The 15,190-nt window shown below is 32.3% G+C and overlaps 1 protein-coding gene across 1 annotated transcript; it reads right to left on the bottom strand.

Moving 5' to 3' along the window:
* Positions 1-42: 42 nt before the first annotated feature.
* On the bottom strand, positions 43-5,612 carry LOC126866745 (odorant receptor 63a-like). Its single transcript, XM_050620680.1, has 3 exons — positions 4,199-5,612; positions 3,234-3,509; positions 43-596 (listed from the first exon to the last, which is right to left on the bottom strand). Exons 1-3 carry the CDS (start codon positions 4,388-4,390, stop codon positions 426-428), a joined length of 639 nt encoding a protein of 212 aa, XP_050476637.1. The 5' UTR covers positions 4,391-5,612; the 3' UTR covers positions 43-425.
* Between the last annotated feature and the right edge of the window lie 9,578 nt (positions 5,613-15,190).

Below are 15,190 nucleotides of genomic sequence, written 5' to 3' on the forward strand. Positions count from 1 at the left end.
TATCTCTACTACGCATTTAACCCAGTCCAGCACAGAAAATTATACATATCTCAACAATTATATAGTGGCATTGAAATAAAAAATCAACGGAAATGTACTTATCGTGTTTCTTTTCCGCGATCTTCATATGAATTTTCCACATTTAGCATTTTCTTTTGTCTTTATTTTTACATACACGACATATTGTGCCTCCCTGTACTATAACAATTTTTTACTAATTAATTTAAGATGTGTAAATTACGATAAACTATTCCATAGTATTTACGAATCTCTTTCTCAAGTCATTGCAAGTAGTACCGATATGTACGATCCTGAAGCTTTCATAATCTAAAAGTAGAAAAAATGTTATTTCTTCAGCCGAATTATCGTCAATCTTCTCGGAAGTATTATGAAATGTCAAATGACATATTATATCAAAACACATATTATAAACAGCTTACAGCCGCAAAGGTTGACATGGAAAGATTTGCAAATTTCCCAAGAGTGAAACTAAATCCTCTTTGAGATCTTAATATCACAGGTATTAAAAGTCGGCTTTTGCTTGGATGTGTATCGTACCAAAGAAATTCATATGCAGTGTCCGCAATCAATTTACTCTAAAACGAAATGGAATTTTAGGAATAGGTTATGAAAAAATAGGGTAAAACGGAGATTATATACGGTTATACACCTAGTTAACGTTTTTGTAAAATAGACTATATGAATATATACGTAGAGAATATTTACATATTACGGTCTACGTATCTTTAGTTCCTTTTTCAACTTGCAATTTTAGATTCGTAACTCAAAATTGCACAGCTTTGTCATTCTAATTAATGAATGCGACGTCTCACGAAAGTATTCTACTTACCACAAAACCTTTTTATGAGTAAAATATTGCATTATGCGTGCATTATACGTAAGTTTTTGAAGTTTTATTCGCAGTGTGATGCAGTTTACGCACGATTAATGTAGTTATAATAGCAAAATTAAAAAGTAATCCGAAAATGTATCTGGAAGTTACAAGAGCGTTCATTGCAGACATACGTTTGGTGAAGAATTAGTATACATAGTATAGCATGAAAAGTATGTAGTAGTTGTAGACGTACGAAGGGTCCACAGGAAAAATCGGGAATGTCGAGCTTTAGTATTTCTCAAAGAACGAAAATTTATTTTTCGATTATAATGTCACAATTTCATATTTCCTCGTAAACATTATATCAAAATAAGACAGCTTATTTTTCATTTTATACCCCGTTTTACCCTATATGAGATACTTGTATTTTTAAAAAAATACAAATATTGGAGATATACTAAAACAAAATACGCTGGGGTGGCAATTAACGCTCTTACACGCACCATCACGTTGAAACTTATGTTGGCATACTTATTACTCGAATTAGCAATTCTGCTAATTTAATTGTGCAACTAGTACTTGAGGTTTCGGGTACTTTGATATTGCTTACATTATATGTGACGTGCTATAAATTAAAAAAGTTGACATACAGAATACCAATCGACTTATTAAAGGTCATAAAAGATGAGGAATATCAAACTTGTTATTAAATATATGATTCACAACACTGCAAGTTCATTTATAGCCAATGTCAGCGATCAGTGTGTGTCAATTTTATTATTATTTGGATGGAAGATAAAATTATTTACTCTACTATTATTTTGCGGCTTGGATAAATGAACTTTTGTTACCTTTTACTCAAATAATAAGCGTCAACCGAAGTTCCAACTCGACTTTAGATGATATTTCATAGTCATTAAACCAGGACAAAAACTGGAATTAGTCCTTAGAACATATTAATGGACTTTATTAGCTTATAATTCAATATTAACTAGAAATTGAAAAGGAAAACTAAACACGTGCGTAATAACCAGGCAGGAAATCAATAAACTTCTCCAACTCAGAAAGATGATAAATTAATACATATGGAACAGATAATGCATATATTATGTGTATATAACAACGATGAAACACTATATTTATATTTTCTGTTTATTTGGCTCAACTTATGCTTATATTTTAATGAAATTCAAGCTGATTTTCAACCCTCCGATTGAAAAATAAATATTTAAATTTAAGCGTATATCGCTTTGTTGAAAATTTAAAGTAGCTAGCTGTGAGACATCTGTCACTCATATATACTCGTGTATTTTCGAACATGAATTTATACACATACAAGTGTAATAAAATGTAGTAGAAAATAAATAAAATGAAAGTCTTAAAATTCACCAAATTATTGAAAGAATGTACGATAATTACACGAGAAAGATTACATTTCTGAAAGAAACAACATTATTTCAATCTCATTGAAATATTATAGATTATTGTAGTAGAAATTTATTTAACTGTTGTCAAATCAGTATGATGGTTAAAATTTACCGACTTACTGTGCTTCTCACACTACCACATTACCACGTCCCGGTAACTATATTAACGTGCTAATTAACATTCGCCAATTGCTTCATTATCATATGCAAATCGTGTTCAACTATGTTTGGAAGGCAATAACCAAGTACGCAAATAAATTAATAACTAATATCGCTATACAGGCTACCCGTAAAATGTACTTTCCAGTTAGTGGTATAATTCTCTATAAAAAAGTAAATAAAGAACAAACAATTTTTTCAATAAACATTATATTTGAAAAAAAAAAATTGATTTTAAAATATGCATGCATTTAATATTATCAGATCGATCAGATTGACAGCTTGTGTCAATGACAAGGCGCTAATATATAGTATAGATTTAAGAACAGATAAAAAACTGCAACATTTCGCTTTCAAAGTAATTCTGGTCGTGGCATTTTCGAAAGTAGATATATATAGTTGTCAAAAATTTATATTTTATGCATTGTTATTTTTGAAGGAAATTGTAGATTTCAACTGAGAATCAAAGAGTTCAAGTAATAAAAATAAAGATATTTAATGTTAATAATCTATGTAATGATAAAAAGAAAGATAACAAAACCTCCTATACACGATAATAATTATCTTCAACTATATAAGTAAAAGATATTGGAGAAGCTTATTGCATATTGCACTCTTATTGTTACATAATGTTTAACAAATTAATATTTTCTAAATTAATATTTGTATTATAAAAACGAAATTGCATTATGTATTATAAAAGTATCATCTAACGTAGACCATAATATCAATTATCATTTCGTTACGCTATCCGTGGTAATCGCATAACCGGAAATTGATCGAGTTGGTATTTCAGTACATTGTTTAATAACCTTGATATTCAGGTACTCTCCAGCGAAGCAATATACAAATGCTTCCGAACAAACGGAGATATAGAATACAACGCATTTCATGAACATAGGGAATCCATTCTCAATATGTATTATCTGTAACACATAATGTCTTAATCCTCTTTTATACATACTGTATATGTAGAATGTTTTCGGCTGGTAGTACAGTTTGAAACGCGATAAATTTACACGAATCAATATGTCGAAAATCCAGAATGACATTTTTTCGTACGAGGAGTTAATTCCGAATAAAGAAGAAATTCCGAAGAAAATTCGTCAAGTATAGGCGTGTTTATGTATGATCTCATCTACGTCTAAACTCATCTAAGTCCGTGTCTAAAATATCTTTATGGTATTCATATTGTAGTTCGGATTTTAGATATTAGTAGATAATAAGGGATGAACAATGAAATAAAGGCTAGCATTTGATATATCAGTACAAGTTAATATAGCGTATACGGGACAAGCAAGAACACGTGGGAAGTGCGGCAGGGGCTGATTCAGCACAGTTTGAGTTACAGCTTATTTTGTTACGCTAGATATTAGTTAGTTCAACTTAGAAGTTGAATGTCTCGAAAAATGGATAAGTCGTGGTAAATTCATTGCCTGACCAGCTCGCTCTGCAGACCTGGACCCATTCTATCATTAGTTGTGGGAACATTTAAGGCGTCAGTTGACACTATTGAAACTCTTCGTCAATGTGACGATCAAACTTGCCAAGAAACACGCGTAGGCTGTTTGAACAAATTTGAGAATTTATAATATGACGCATTAACGCTTCTACTAAAACTGGACTTGGTCATTTTTAGCAATTTCTCTGAGGGTAAGCAACTATTACGACACAAAACAAGCTGTTAATTCAAAACAGGATCATATCGGGCATGTGTTTACATGAACTTTTCTCATTGTTATTGTTATTGTTATTGTTATTTATATTATATCAGTGCATTACTTACAAGCACTATGAGATAACCCAAGCAACAAATAATTAAGGTATTCGTTATAAGTTGACTAAGCGCTATATAAGTAAAGAACTTTTCAATTTTCTCTGCAAATAAAATAATTTCTTGGTGCCTGCTAATGAAGAACTTTAGTTGCTTTTCATTTTTATAAGGAGTTTCTGACGACGTCTGACACATAACATCGATTTGACAACCTATATGAAGTACCTAAAAATGACGAATAATAATATAAAATTGTTAAATAAAACAACCCAAAGAAGTATACACTTTCAAGGCAAAATCAATTAATTTTTATCATTCGTATACTAATGTACTTGAACTTGATTAATTAGTAATTATCGATTGGATATGAATGTACAATCAGCAGGACGATTATTCTACGCGGAATAAAATTTGTCAGTTCAAGGTTTCTTCAAGAAAATAGGGTTTAAACATGTCTAGTTAAGAATTGTATATGCGCATACTAAATTTTCAAATTGATTTTTCTTGCAAACAAAACGTCTTGCGAAGAAATGTTACTCTACATTTTCGACTTTCTTTTACACGTAGAATAACTTCCTGCCGATTATTTTCTCCTGTCCAGTCCGGAATTAGCCAAAAACGGGGTCTCGAAGAAGAAGATCTTATTCTATATTTTCGACTTATGTTTCTACGTAGAATATTATATAGAATATATAATAGGTTATTTGAAGAAGTATTTCAAATAAAACTTGTTCTGTTTCGAGTAGATCGTCTTATGATGACAATGAGAATGAGACACCCTGTCCACCACATACACAGCTGTCGCACAATCGTTGAAAAAAATGAATTTTACGAAGCGCATTACATCTCCCACACGAGGGCATTACATGTCGTTGCATACGAGATACGAGCAGTCACGCGAGTTACAGTCATCAAATTTGACATCTGTCCACCGTTGACAGCAGGCAGCAAATGGTACAACATCGTCTGTCATGCGTTCGATATGGGCGTTGCTGTACGATGCTATCTATTCCTACGGATCTGATCATAGACCTGTCGATTTGTCATTTGTTTTTTATGAAATAATGGATAGCCTTTACAATTCTCAGTGTTATTTTTTACGTCCCCGTACCAAATTAGAAACGCAATCCTCTCGCGCAGCTACTCCTACAGCAGCAAAACTTCGGAAAATTAAAAAGCCTCTAGCCAATCGACCTCGGATGAAGAAAAAGAGGTCTTTTCGCGGAAAAAATTCTCATCACGCCATGCAAAGATCCCAATTATTTGCGACCTACGTTGGCACATCGTTTTAAAGGATTTGTCATAGATGGAATTCATCGAACATTGATCGAAATACATGGAACGAGTTAAAAAGCTTTTTCTCCCCAGTTTGCAGTTTACTTTAAAGCGTATGAAATGCATACGTATTCTATATATAATTTTCTATATATAATTTTCTCATTTTCAATAATGTATGACTGAAAATCGAAATTTCATCCATCTTGCTCGTGTGAATATTTATTGCTTATTATACTGAAATGTACAAAGAATAAACCCAAGCCGTGTTTCAAATCGATTCTTGCGACAGTGATTGTTTCGACACTCGTGTAACTACGATCCTAAGTAAAATGCCGGAAGATAGTTCACCACAATAAGATAAAAAACTAAAATAAAAACAAAATGTTTTAGTCGAAACATTCATTTCAAAAACGAATAGTTTAGGAGATAATTGGGTAGTTCACTGTACATACATATACGTATGTACATATGTACATCAGTATATGCAAAAGTTCCAAAATATTAGCTATTTCAATATTTTAAAAAATCTTATCAAATATGTTGTTTATAGCTGATTTACTTAATAGAGATACTATCTTAAACTAAAAAACTAAACCAATAAATGAAGAAAAACAATGAATGACTTATGTTACCTTTTAATATTAGAAAATAATGTTGTTCTTATGTGATTCATTAAATTGTATTAAAAAATCATTTTTAAAGTACATGAAAATTAAATTTTATATTTTATCCCATAAGCAGAATCGAATAATATTGAAAAAGTATTTATATTGATACTTACTATCATCAAAAGGAGACCTGTGAATACAGCAAATATAAACGCTGACGATGCCTGATAAAAATATTGTACAATTACCACAAGCTCGAAAGTGGGCGATTTACTAGTATCAAAGGGCAAATCCATTTTTAATAAAAGTTCTCGGGGTGTCGTTGCATTAACTCCTTCGGAAGTGAAAACACCGATTACGTAAAAAACCGTGGATGCCATAGTGGTACTTATTATAATATTCGTCAAACGATAACACCAATGCGCTGTTTTCGATATTAAGTTATTTGTATCCATAACAGCATACGTTTGGCACTCTTCTTCCATGGTTGATAAAATACTGCGAAGCAGGCTGTAAAATAATATTTTGGATATAAATCCTTGTGTAACGCAATATGTATAATTAAATATTAATAAATTTAGTATTTAAATACTGTTACAAACGAATATGTTATAAGTGAACTGTATCGACTGTAGTACCACAAATTTTACAAGCTGAATGTCATCATATGTAACGCAGTTATTAACAGTTATTTCGTATAAACAATTTAAAGTACAATATATATTTTGTACATAATGCCACAAGTACAAGAAATTTTGAAAAGATATAACTATTTTCTAAGTCGTTCGTTCTGAATTTTTCGTTATTTTATTACGCTGCTGAAAGTTAAGAAATAGACAGCTCGATGACTAGCCAAAAAACAATTAGTTTAACTTTCACAAAGAAACGGATCCATTAAAAAATTGTGTTTTACTTAAAAAATTAAGATTATAGATTTATTATAGATTATAGATCATAATAAGATTATTTTTACAATGTGAAAAGCAAATATTAAGTTTCTAGATAAATAAGTCGGGCCCATGAAATTTGGTGGGACTAAATTGTAAGCAGGCTTATAAATTAAGTTAAATTACGAACTTGGCAACTGTTTCAGCGCGTCAAATTCACGTTTGGCTAACATTTGGCGAATCCCTGTGAATTTCTATCTTTAACCCCTTCCCGTACTTTATCGAGTCAGACTCGCGATGAAGATTTTGACCCAAACATGAATATCGCGAGTCTGACTCGCGACCAGATACTTGGGCCAAACGTAAACATAACAAGCCGAGCTCGCGGACTGTTTTTTTGCCCGTTACGATCGTCGCTGAATGTTGTAATAGTTCCTGTTTACGAGCTTCAGTCTGGTCTGTTTAGCGCGCGTCGATGTCTACCGCTTGGGCCCGAGTTTCGTCGAATTAGATGGCACGGGAAGGGGTTAATACTTATTCATAGCGAGATCACAATTTTCTTCGACAACGTACATCTAAATATCTGCCTGAAGAATAATGAAAATAAAAAACTTACCCTTGATGTGTCCAAGCAATAACTAATTTTATACATACTAAACTAAACGGCAGGCAAATACTTATATTATCTATTATTTCTATAAGAGTATGAACTTTGTAATGCCTGATTATATAATTGTATTGGTAAGTCTGCCCGACACCAAGGACGATCATCCAAATGAGTTTACATAAAACTGAGAGTGGGGCTCCTGGCCAAGAAGCAGCATAATGAAGGCCGTACTTCACGGACCGACTGATTGTATTAATTGCAGCCATTTCATACTAATTGATCGTTTCCTTCTGCTTCTACCGTTTGAAACTTTCACCTTTCATTGATAAAATTCCAGCAAACGAGCTACTTTCCCATTCCATTCCACCACTATCACTAGACTGCGGATTTTTAACATTTAAGGGATGTTCAAAAGCAGAAAGATGCATAGAATGCACATAATACACTAAAGTACACAGTTGCGGATAAAGGGAAGTTTAGTTTAGAAATTTTAGTAATTTTCGTAAAGCTTTTTTATCATATCGATAACAATCATCTATCCTGTGTTATACAGTGAATTTCGATTATTTGGAACATATCGGGTCTAGCGTTTTTTCACTCGATTAAGCGGCTATTTCTATTATGCGAATTATCGGATACGTAAATACGGTAGTCAAAATTATATAAAACGAACTATAGCTTGAATGAACAATGAAGCGTTTATTTAAATATTCGTAGAATAAATGTCTAACACGTATATACATATTCTTCGTGCAGAACTATTTTCATTCTTTGTCAATAACCATCGATATCATTAATGTTTTCATCAATGCGAGTCTTCAGAGTCTCCCTAAAAAATCCAATTACAACAAAATGCACAACGTATTAGGAAAGATACGTGAACATCGTTCACTCAACTTATATAAAAACCGTGCTGTCGTATTTACAAACAGAAGAGGAATGCAAAACATAAGCAGTGCGTTTACGAAAAGATGCCAAGGCAGAGAAATACATTTTGCCCAAAAGTGTCACGTTGCAAATAAGATCATATTGCGATATAATATAGCGACAGAGAAGAGTAGTCTTCTTGTTCCTGCGCCCTGTGCTGTCCCATTTGCCGTCTTCTGCGTACATCATCTGTCCCAACTAAGCGACACGTTGCCCCAATTAATAGAAGACAACTAGGCCAATTCGTTCCTTTAGGTTCTGTTCTTTCAACATTGTCTCACATAAAGTGTTGCGCCGATTAAGCGATGGCTCAAACAAGCGAAATCCACTGTATATTATATATGTATTTCTTTTATTAAATATAAATCCGCTGCTTAAAATTATGGTGTCCTTTTATTCTTCTTATGTTACAAACTTTCTTTTGTCCGCCACTGTACAAAGTATCCATCACCTGACATAATATTTAACAGGCAAAATAAACTTCTGCTTAGGTCCGACTTTTTAAATTATTTTCACAAAAATACGAATTTGCATAAGAACTCGCAGTCGGACTATCACCATCGACAGATTTATAAAACATGAACGTTCTGCTACACCTCGTCACGCTAGACTGAAAATTTTGTAGCAAAATTACACTGCTAGCGTTCAAACTTGTCGAACTTATTCGCTATTGATAAGCATTTGCTCTTTCCGTACGCGATGATCGCATAAATGTTGCAAATAATATCAAAGTGATTGCAGGTTTGCTGGGAACAGGCGCAACTACAGAAAGTGCTGCTCGAGTTGTAATGCAATCTCAATTTTATTTGCGGCGGAAAGTGATTTTCATAAAAGATACAAGCATAAATGCGCGACAGGCACAGGTGAGCGCACAATAAATTATTTGAGTCACGCGATGAAGAAAATTCACGAGAAACTGAGAAACATTGTGGAATAAGAACTTGCGTGCAAAATTTCTTAAACTTCGCTAGTTTACTACTAAACCGGGAATAAATGCATTTTCTTTCATTTGTATGCAATATTATTGAATCATTTGTTTTCTGAACTTTAATTTTTGAGTGAATAATAATAGTGGCAGTTCTGTACGTATTATTTAGTATTTTTAGCATTTTACATTCAAATATTACAAATAAAGGAAGTGCTTCGTAGGACCAAAGGGATAAAAAGCAAAATGTAACAAGTGTCTCTACTCCTTGTTTGTTAGTGTTTTTTTCTATTATATATATTCCGATATTATAATACAAAGATATAATTTAGTTTAGAATTTCCTGAAATTCAAGCAATAATTTTTACATTATTATCTTTCGTCATATAGGGTGCTTAATTTTTGAACCATCGTTTCTTTGCTAATTTGTTACGTTATTGTTTGGCGTTTAACATTATTGTAACAAAGTTATCATATCCAAAATTGTAAATTTTATATGGCAATAAACGCAATAAGAGACAGTGCTTTTATTTCATACGTATATACTGTTAGTAACATATCTTGCTCCACAAGAATCTATTTTTATGAATAAAAAATATTCGAATTTAATGCACTTAAAAATGAACGACAAGTTAAACTTTTTTATCTTATTGGAATTAAATTTAGAAAACATTTGTCTTGTTTCAATTATTATGATTATTTATTTTATGTAAAAGAAAGTATTTTAAAAAAATTAAACGTTTTTCATATAATTAGTGAACGTTATAATATTAATTACATTCTACAGCGTTAGTAATTAGCGTCAGTAATTAAAACTATAATATGTATTAAGCTGCATGTACAGCTCGTTGTAGTCTTCTAACATTTCTGTTCATACTTCTTATGCGAAACGCTGCTGAAGAAGAAAGCACTTTCCCTTTCAAGAAAGAAAGCACTGTTACGAAAAGAGAATTTTATAAAAATCATCATTTTAAAATTTCGAAGCCGTTGTCACTTTTTTTAAGTGATATATTATGTTATTACGCGATAACTAACAAAAAGATAAAATCAGAATTCATGGAAAATACATTCGTTGAACAATTTTGCATAATCTATAAAATTATGGAAATTTATATACTAAAGAAAATATTACGAAAGATATTTTTCGTTTCTTTGTATTCGATACAGTATTTTGTCATACAGCTTCTAACTGTACTATAAAATATTTGACGTAATGATATATGCAACGAATAAAACCTACATATAACATAAACATATTTTTCACATATATAGTTTATATTTAGTTTACAAATAACAGAACAGCGTCCGATTTGTTGACCATTTGCTCTTGGTCATCTGCTACTAGAGCGGAGACAGAAATTTTTCTCTCGTAATAGCTTTTGATCGGTTTTGTTCCACTAGCTACATGTTATTTGTACTGCGAAATAAACGAATAATACGCTTAACATGCTTAAGTCCGAAAAAGTTTTAACTTGAACTGCAGCATAATAATAATATAAGTTTTGAAAAGAAAAGAAGGAGGTGTTCTTCTTGTTTCACGTTCTCAATTTTCATATTAAAATTCTTTTGCATACTTACAATGTCCGATATTCTAATAACTGATCGAAAGAAATAATTAACATTTTACTGTTGCAGGTTACGCTATCAATAAACATTTCCCATAACGTTATATAAATGAAAAACTTGCTCGGGATTTGGAGCGGCCGTCCGTTTATGTCTCGAACAGCAAATGAAATGAAAGAAATGCACATATTAATAAATTAAGAAAGATTTTAAGTGTGGCAAATAATATCAGTTTTGTACCAGCAGGAACTTCTATCAGGCAGTTTTTTACTAGCTTTAACAGCATGAATTGCTCCTTTAAAGACATATATTCCATATGTTCCAAGAGAACAAAATGGATCATACATAATTTAATAAAGTAATACAAAACAAAAAGTGTTGTGCATTTATTATTTCCTTATAAAACAAAAGAAACTTTTGGGACAACCTAATACATATGTAAATATATAATGGATTACGTACATTTATGTACATAAATTTTTCGCACTAGTTCACATCTTCTTCTTTCCTGTTTCTCTTTTTTTCCTTATACTGTAAATTTATAAGAGACTTGGGATTTCAGGATAATCCATCAGAAAAGTTTCGGTGCGTCTTTAGACCTTGAGAAAGCTGCAATGCTGGCGAAACATCGGAAAGAAATTCCTTTTGGACAGGACTTCCACACGAATGCCTGGGACAGTATTGTGTACAAAAATGTGAATAAGTATAATTAAGTATATAATGTATAGTACATATCTGATTGAATGCTATACAATGCATCTGAATGCTATACAAAAAAGAGTTATAGTAATAGGTCACAGACTCACTTGCAAATTGTTTACATATTTTTCTTAATGTTCTATCACTACCATTACAATAGTAAACTTTCTATCGTTATCGATTACCAATCGCAAATTGAAATCAAATAAGAATAAACTTTGCGATGAATCTTTTAGAAAGAATAAGAATGCGAATGAATCGTATTATGGTTCTGCAAAGAAGAAATAAAAGAGACGAAGAAAAAGTGGAAAGGAAGGAAAGGAAAGTTTCGTATAGTCCGGTGCTTGCTGGATTCATCAGTAAGATTTCTTAGTTAGCTCGTGCCTTAGATACGGGAACGGAACGGGAGTATTCCCGGGTCAGAGGATGTATTTGTAGGAATTGGATGGTCAGACGAGGACTTGTGTGAAAATTGTTCTGCCGTGATCCCTCTGCTTGCCACTATGGGAGGGTCACTATAATATAAAATGAATTTCATTCGAATCTTTTGTACAGAAGTGCAATACACGAGAGAGAACTATATTGACAAAAATATGAGGGTCAATTTCGCCAAAGTTTAGGAAATATTGCTTCCCTTTGTTATCTAAGATGTCAAATATGAGGTACAGTACTCTTGTCAAAGAGTACTGTTATCGTTTATTTTCGTTTAACGTATACGACACACGCAAACGTACAGGGTAAATATTAAGGGTATTTATGTATAAACATATAGATGCTGCTTATAGGGTTGATTCTAAACACCAAACAATGGAACACGTTCGAGGACCTTATGAACCTTCAAGATGAGGAAATACTCTTAGAGAGGATCATTGCGATACTGTAATTACAACTAATTGAATTACTACGAAATTGTAGTATAAATAAATTACAATGTAATTTAAATTAGCACACTTTCCACCAATTAGAAACATCAACATCCACTCCTACGTACAACCTTTCGTCACGAAATCATAACGAAATAAACAAATTGGCGCAAAACAAATGAGTTTCTCCGAATGTAACATAAGTGGTTTAAATCGTTTTTCGATACATCCAACAGGTAACGAGTAAGGTCAAATTATAGTTCTTATTTACCCATAATATATACCTTTCATACATAATATAAATTTTCTTTTCCTTCGTATGAATGTGTACGCTCTGCTATTAAACCCCAATAATTAATAATACTCTAAAATCGTAACACTTTGATGGCCGTTGTCACGTATGCGTGACTCCATTCACCTATGGCAGCTGGCGGTTCTTGTCTGGCGTCACGTAGTCGTGACTTCACTCTGCTATCTGTCGTTGGACCGCATTACTTGTATGTAGCGCTATTTCCATAACTCATTTTAGTTAAATTCAAACAGTTCGCTGCTTTCGCAGCATAATAACTAAGATCAGTTGATTTTCATTTCACGAAACATTTTATAATTGTAAAATATCCTGTCTCGATAATACTGTTTCCGTATACAACATCTCATAATGATGAGGAAATGTACGCAGATCTATTGCCGGACATAGATAATTTTAACTATAGTAACTTTGATATTAAGTATCATTAAGTAACAGTGATAATAAGTCGTCGGACAGTGGAAGTGATATTGTAGAAAGACGATTTCGAAATGTACAGAGATCGATAATTAATGATTGTGACGATAATGGTGTAGTTTCTGATGGTGATGAAAGTGAATGGTCGCAAAATGATTCCGATCCCGCTTTCCATGACTGCATGGAATAATCTGGAATACAAACACTATGTGAACATTGAGATGTAAAATCGAGCGTAGAATTACTTATTGAAGAATAAGTGCTAAACTTACTTGCAAGGGAAACAAATCGATATTATCAACAACAAGGCAATCATAATGAAACGAAAAAGGACGAGGCTACCGATGTCGTAGAAATGAAGAAATTTTTCGGATTAATTATCATAATGGGACTTGTAAAAAAATCAGAAAAAGATGAATATTGGTTTACAAACCCGGTACTCTGCACAGCCATTTCCGGAAATACGATGACCAAAAATAGATTTCACGAAATATTGAAGTATTGTCATTTTAGCGACAACGAACACATTTATTAATACATTACCAGTAAAAATCAATAGGTACAATTTGAAGAGTGACGGTATTTTAGCCGGCTGTGTATCAGCTTTTCCTTCAGTTTTCAACTCGTTTACATTTTTCATTTTTAATTCATTTTTAATTCAGCTTGACACGAAAAGTGCCATAAATGATTCGACCAACAATTTCAGTCTTCATATTCCTGCTAGTTTATCTGCCTGTAAAGATAATTTCGCTTAAAATCTGACTGTAAAATCTCACTGTATATATCTGTATATACCTACCGTATTGAGGGATCTTATTGCGCTTCTATTGGAGAATTTTTAGAATCTCTGTATTATGACTGTTTTGTTCGATTGTTGCAATGGTTCAAAAATTCTGCAGCGGAAGTTGTTAGTAAAATATTAAATATAAATAAATATTGTTCAGCAACAACCCTTCAGAGTTCTTAGGTTTAGATTTTATTTTATGCAGCGTCCTGCAACTTCGATTCCTTTCAGTCGTTTTAATGGATTAGTTTTGTAATCTGAGCCGGGTGATTTGGATGGTTTTGTAGTCCGAGTTTACGTGCTACCGTACGTTTTTTTGCATATTGGAACATCCATTTCGTATTAAGGTGTTTGTGCAGATCGTCATTCCTGATGTACGAACGGGCTGTTGACGATATCCTTACTGCAAACGATCTGTCTTCCGTAAGCCCTAGTGTATACGATGACCTTAATGTTTAGATCTTCAGGCAAACAGACACAAAATTTGACCAGCGGGGAAGTCTCATATGCAACTGTTGATACATAATATGATAAGTGATGTAATATATATGGTCAGTTCTTGGGACTGAACAAACAGCGTTAATAAAATTTATTACGCTAGATGAAAGGGAATTTTGATTAATATTAAATATCAGAATGCATCGTGTAAAGCAAATAGCACAAATACCTTTTCTGATGGAACAAAGGTTGATTTATTAGAAAGTAAGGAAAAATATTTTATCAGAAATATTATCAAAAATTATTTATTCATGAAAAAGTCTAATTTACAATCACTTGTTTGCAATGTATGACATTGTTTAACTTGTTTCGACGTCGTCTTTAATATTAGATAATAAGATGTATGTGGATCCATCAAACAAAAGTCTATTTAGAATGACACTGATAATTAAATATATTGAGTCGTGGTCATGGACACCTGTAATGATTTGAGGATTTGAGGAAACTATGAAATCAATGTTTCATGAACAGTTGTACGTATACCATCTCCGATAATCCGTATCACCATACGTATCAGAAATTTCAATATTAAACGAAGAATATATCCCATAATGATTTGCGAATTGCTAACAAATTTTGTTCTTACTTGTGAGTTTCTGATTAATACGCGTGCTTCTTTTATATGTTAGAAA

This window comes from Bombus huntii, chromosome 6 (genome assembly GCF_024542735.1).
Source record: "Bombus huntii isolate Logan2020A chromosome 6, iyBomHunt1.1, whole genome shotgun sequence".
Lineage (NCBI taxonomy): Eukaryota > Metazoa > Arthropoda > Insecta > Hymenoptera > Apidae > Bombus > Bombus huntii.

Excerpts from the sequence above, each read along its gene's own strand:
- LOC126866745 (XM_050620680.1), bottom strand. The coding sequence starts at position 4,390 with ATGTGTCAGACGTCGTCAGAAACTCCTTATAAAAATGAAAAGCAACTA. Across the intron at positions 3,510-4,198 it reads TCATAGTGCTTGTAAGTAAT|TCTTCTTTATTCGGAATTAA; the intron begins GCACTGATATAA and ends TTCTTCGGAATT. Across the intron at positions 597-3,233 it reads GAGAGTACCTGAATATCAAG|AGTAAATTGATTGCGGACAC; the intron begins GTTATTAAACAA and ends ATTTCGTTTTAG.